At 37.1% G+C, this 5,050-nt stretch overlaps 1 protein-coding gene across 1 annotated transcript in view; it reads left to right on the top strand.

Moving 5' to 3' along the window:
- LOC116376899 (deoxyribonuclease-1-like) overlaps positions 1-4,525 on the top strand; it is a 7,291-nt gene extending 2,766 nt beyond the window's left edge. Inside the window, exons 5-10 of the mRNA XM_031838398.1 lie at positions 114-226; positions 311-423; positions 2,695-2,849; positions 2,930-3,026; positions 3,118-3,226; positions 4,036-4,525. Coding sequence (XP_031694258.1) covers positions 114-226; positions 311-423; positions 2,695-2,849; positions 2,930-3,026; positions 3,118-3,226; positions 4,036-4,118 — 670 coding nt within the window. The 3' untranslated portion in view covers positions 4,119-4,525. The remainder of the gene's footprint in view (positions 1-113; positions 227-310; positions 424-2,694; positions 2,850-2,929; positions 3,027-3,117; positions 3,227-4,035) is intronic.
- Positions 4,526-5,050: the final 525 nt, after the last annotated feature.

Raw genomic sequence — 5,050 nt, 5'->3', positions numbered from 1 at the left:
ATGTGTTCATGTAGCATTCAGGATCATGTGTTCATGTAGCATTCATGCAAACACCTCTATTTATGTGTGTGTGCGTGTGTGTGTGCGTGTGCGCGCGCGCGCGTGTGACACAGAGAGGCTGATGTGACCCTGAGGACTTGTCATCAGTATGAAGACAATCAACCTGGAGACGTGGACGCCTTCGCCAGAGAGCCGTTCATCCTGCGCTTCAGCAGTCCATCTACAAGTACATGTTTCGAATACGTGTTGTGTACCTTTAGCCTGTTGTGTATTTGTACGTGTCTGTACACTGTACCTGTGTGTATTCCAGAGGTGAAAGACCTGGTTCTGATCCCGGTCCACACCAAACCTACGGACACACTGAAGGAGCTGGACGAGCTGCATGATGTGGTCCTTTCTATCAGGAAGAAGTGGAAAACTAATGTGAGAAAGTTCACCATGAATAAACCTTCATAACTCTGAGTTTACCTCCTGAAACAGAGGAGCTCTTATTCCAACTGTTGAAACATTATAATGATATTCAAATCAAAATTAAAGCAGCTTTGGAAACCAACAGAAAGATTTGTAGCTCCCGCTGTCACCAAATGTTCCAGTAAACATTGTCTTAACATTGATTTTGATGAAATATTGGCTGATTAATAATCTATAGAACAGGATATTTAGTAACTATGAGACAGATGTTTTCTCTCTTCACTACAGACGTTTGAACTCTGACTGTTTCATATTTTAATGATTACAGATATTTAATTGCTGCTCTGGGTTTGATAAAAGGGAAAAGACTGTTTTGTTATATTTGCCTATAATTTATTTTCGAGTGATAATTATAATGCCCTAAAATGATCCACAATATCCATTTACTCAAGTACTGAACAACTGACATACTTGTACTTTACTTTCTATGCTACTTCTACTCTCCTGAGGGAAACATTGTACTTTTTAATCCACTACATTCTTCTGAGACTTATAATTACAAGTTACATAAAAAAAACAGTCAGATACAAAGTATTAAAAATGGACAAACTACAATATTAAAATGCTTTTAAATATATTCATGAGTGATAAAAACAGATTAATACAATATTTCACAATAATGTAACACTTTGAAAAGAGCCGTTCTGCATAATGAGTACTTTAACGTTTCATACTAAAAGTACAGTTGGATGATACTATCACTGTACTTTTAATATAGTATTGAGTAAAGTACGAATCATTCTAAGATTTGTTAAACGTGACAATGTGATGTCTGACCCAGTCACTCTTGATTAGGGTGTTCCACAGGGATCTGTTTTGGGACTCTTTGCTTTTTCTAGTAACATTCACAACATTTGTATGCAGATGACACAGTGATGTACTCCTGTGCCTTCACTGCATATATATATATTAGTGCTGGGCAAGTTAACGCGTTAATTTCGCGTTAACGCATTCATTAATTAACGCCGACAATTATTTTATCGCGCGTTAACGCATTTTTTAAATTTATTATAATTTATTTATTTATTTTTATTTTTTTTAATTGAAAGACAAGAGACAATACATATACATAACAACAAGAGGATGACAAGAACAGTGGGATAAAAGCCAGAAAACATCCTAGAGTCAGTTGTGTATGTATGTGTGTGTGTGTGTGTGTGTGTGTGTGTGTCCTTGAGCCTTTTGAGATGGGAAAAAAATAATAATAATAATTAAAAAACAACAACAAAAAAAACAGGTAAGTATTTTTAATTTATTATTATTGTAACAGACTGTCTCATGTTTATCGTTTTGTATTGGAGATATGATGTCCCTTCAGGGTTGCCGTAGAGAAAAGGCGACTTCCGCTTCTGGTCGAGGGGGGGGGGGGCAGAAATAAAAAGAGAAGCTGCACCAGCTGTTGCTCTCCCTGGAGACTACTGGACATCGCTGCGGTAAAGTCAGCAGACACTCAGATCTCCATGGTCAACTCAGCAGACACTTACATGTTAGTGCACCTATATGCTGACATTCACGGTAAACGCATTTAAACGGCACAGATCGGGAGCGAGCAAAGGACTTTGAAAGTTAGCGGAAAGATTAACGTGAGACAACATCCGGTTTCTTCAGACGAACATCCGGTTTTCAGAATAAGATGCCAACAAAGTATGAATTATATTCACATTAAGTATAAAACATGCTGCATCTCGTGAACCAAATGTTATTGCCCTTTTGTTCATACAGCAGTACTTTTAAAATAAAGGTGCGCAATACACTACTTTTGAATTCATTGTTGAACTTTGCCATAACAATGCAATTAATCGCGATTAATCACAAAAAATCCAAGCGATTAATTGCGATTAAATATTTTAATCGTTGCCCAGCACTAATATATATATATATATATATATATATATATATATATAGATATATATAGTACAACTTCATTGTTACATCTTTGGCCTTTTCTAGTCTGCAGATTGATTTTAGCGCCCTGTTGGATCTGAAATTGTTCTTAAACTCAACCAAAACTATAGCCATGATTTTCTCTCCTGGATGATTTTGTGATGGCGTCTCTATTCAGTCCGTTGACAATTACAAATACTTGGGAATCTGGATGGATATATATATATATATATATACAGTATATATACATATGTATATATATAGTATATATATCATTGTAACATCTCTGAAGTATAAATAAAGTAAAGTAAAGTTTTGGTCGTGTTATTTCTTTTGCAGAACATCATGATCTTGGGGGACTTTAATGCAGATGGCCGTTATCTCTCCAAGAAGAAGAAGGCGGAGATCCGCCTCTGCTCTGCTGACTATCATTGGCTGATAGACGACGACGTCGACACCACGACCAGTAACCTGAACGACCACACCTACGACAGGTGACTCACGCCTCAGTGCTGCAGTTTGATCCAGCTGGTTGTTCTGATGACCTGATACTCGATGCGCTTCCTGTCTACAGGATCGTGGTGTTTGGACGGACCATGCTGAACGCCATCGTGCCCGGCTCGGCCAAGTCCTTCAACTTCCAGACGGAGTTCAAACTGACGGAGAAAGACGTGAGACGCCTGTTTGTGTTGAACTCATTAAGAGTTTTTAATCATTATTATTATTATTATTACTATTATTCAAACTGTATTTGGTGTCCAGGCTCTGAGCATCAGTGACCACTACCCTGTGGAGGTGGAGCTGAAGACCAATCAGAGACCCAGAGCACAGAGACAAAGGAGGACGACGCCCACTGAAGGACAGAAGAAAGGTAGAGATTTGTCTCATTGTTGTTTAATCTCACATTCTGAATACTTTTCATTCAGATTCCTGTAATTTCAATCTTTAATTGCTTCTTTTGATCAATTTCTGCTTCGGTTTAATCGATGAACTACGGAGCACAGTGTTTAGAGAAGTACTGAGATCTTTTACTTGAGTAAAAGTACTAATACAACAATGTAAAAATACTCTGTTACAAGTAAAAGTCCTGAAAAGTACATACAGAACTATTATCAGCAAAATGTACTTCAGGTATGAAAGATCCTTCAGAAACCTGTAGTTTTTACTACTTTATATACAATCAGCTAGTTTAGTCCAGTGGGTCCCAACCTATGGGTCGGGCCCCTCCAGAGGGTCACCAGATAAATCTGAGGGGTCGTCAGATGATTAATGACAAGAAGAAGAAGAAGTTCTCATATTATTGTATATTTTGACATCTTTGGACCTGGACCACAAAACACTGGAAACCACTGGTTTAATCTTAAACAGTAACATTTATTTCATAAACTTATCGTTTGTTTTTTATGTAAAATCTTAATCTGAAAAATAACTATAGCTGTTAAATAAAATGACAACATTTCCCTAGTATAAAAGTTTAATGGAAATACTATATTTGTACAAAACTATACTTAGTGCAGTACTTGAGAAATGTTCTGTTTTAGTTTCTGTCCGAACAGCTGAGCAAGCAAACACTTTCAATGCAAATATGAGCTGAAAAATATTGTCTAAACACGGAGTGAAAAACATGTGAAGCTAATTATCCCTAAATGTATTTGTTTCTGGGTCAACTGCACATTTCAGGACCACAGAAGAAGAAGAAGAAGATGCCAGCAAAAAGGAAGAGCGGACCGGCATCGAACACACCAGTCAAGAGAAAACGTTAGAACAAACAACCATTCAACCATTAAAGCAGCATTATTAGTTATAAATTATAGTATTAATAGTTAAATTATAGAGTTATTGGCTTTTAAAATCCTAATATGGTATAAACAGCATGTCTTCTTTAATGTAATATGACTGTAATGTTGAATTAATGTAGTTTGACTTTTGTGTCACAGTTTTACTAATTAAATCGTTTAAATCGTTTAAAATGTTTTAAATATTGTTTGGGAAGAACGTTTAAGACTCAAAGTGTTTTTTTTGTCGTTACTTCTCTCCGATGTTTGAGCTTCATTGTGCAGAATTTATGTCCACAAACAATCTGCAAGTCGTCCTGAAGATAAATTACAAATGTGCTCAAAATATAGTACTTTATATTTTGACGAAAAGACAAACAAAAGAAGTATAACTACCTATTCAGGTACTCTGTTCACTACCTGTTCATACTCTGTTCACTACCTGTTCATACTCTGTTCTCTACCTGTTCAGGTACTCTGTTCACTACCTGTTCAGGTACTCTGTTCACTACCTGTTCAGGTACTCTGTTCACTACCTGTTCATACTCTGTTCACTACCTGTTCATACTCTGTTCACTACCTGTTCAGGTACTCTGTTCACTACCTGTTCAGGTACTCTGTTCTATAGCTGTTCAGGTACTCTGTTCTATACCTATTCAGGTACTCTGTACTCTACCTGTTCAGGTACTCTGTTCACTACCTTTTCAGGTACTCTGTTCTCTACCTGTTCATGTACTCTGTACTCTACCTGCTCAGGTACTCTGTTCACTACCTGCTCAGGTACTCTGTTCACTACCTGTTCAGGTACTCTGTTCTATACCTGTTCAGGTACTTTGTACTCTACCTGTTCAGGTACTCTGTACTCTACCTGTTCATGTACTCTGTTCTCTACCTGCTCAGGTACTCTGTTCACTACCTGT

The sequence above is a fragment of the Anarrhichthys ocellatus genome, unplaced genomic scaffold, assembly GCF_004355925.1.
Source record: "Anarrhichthys ocellatus isolate YVR2014 unplaced genomic scaffold, GSC_Weel_1.0 scaffold683, whole genome shotgun sequence".
In the NCBI taxonomy this organism is placed as follows: domain Eukaryota; kingdom Metazoa; phylum Chordata; class Actinopteri; order Perciformes; family Anarhichadidae; genus Anarrhichthys; species Anarrhichthys ocellatus.
Note: the sequence above shows the minus strand (reverse complement) of the source record. Positions and strands in the feature narration are given on the sequence as shown.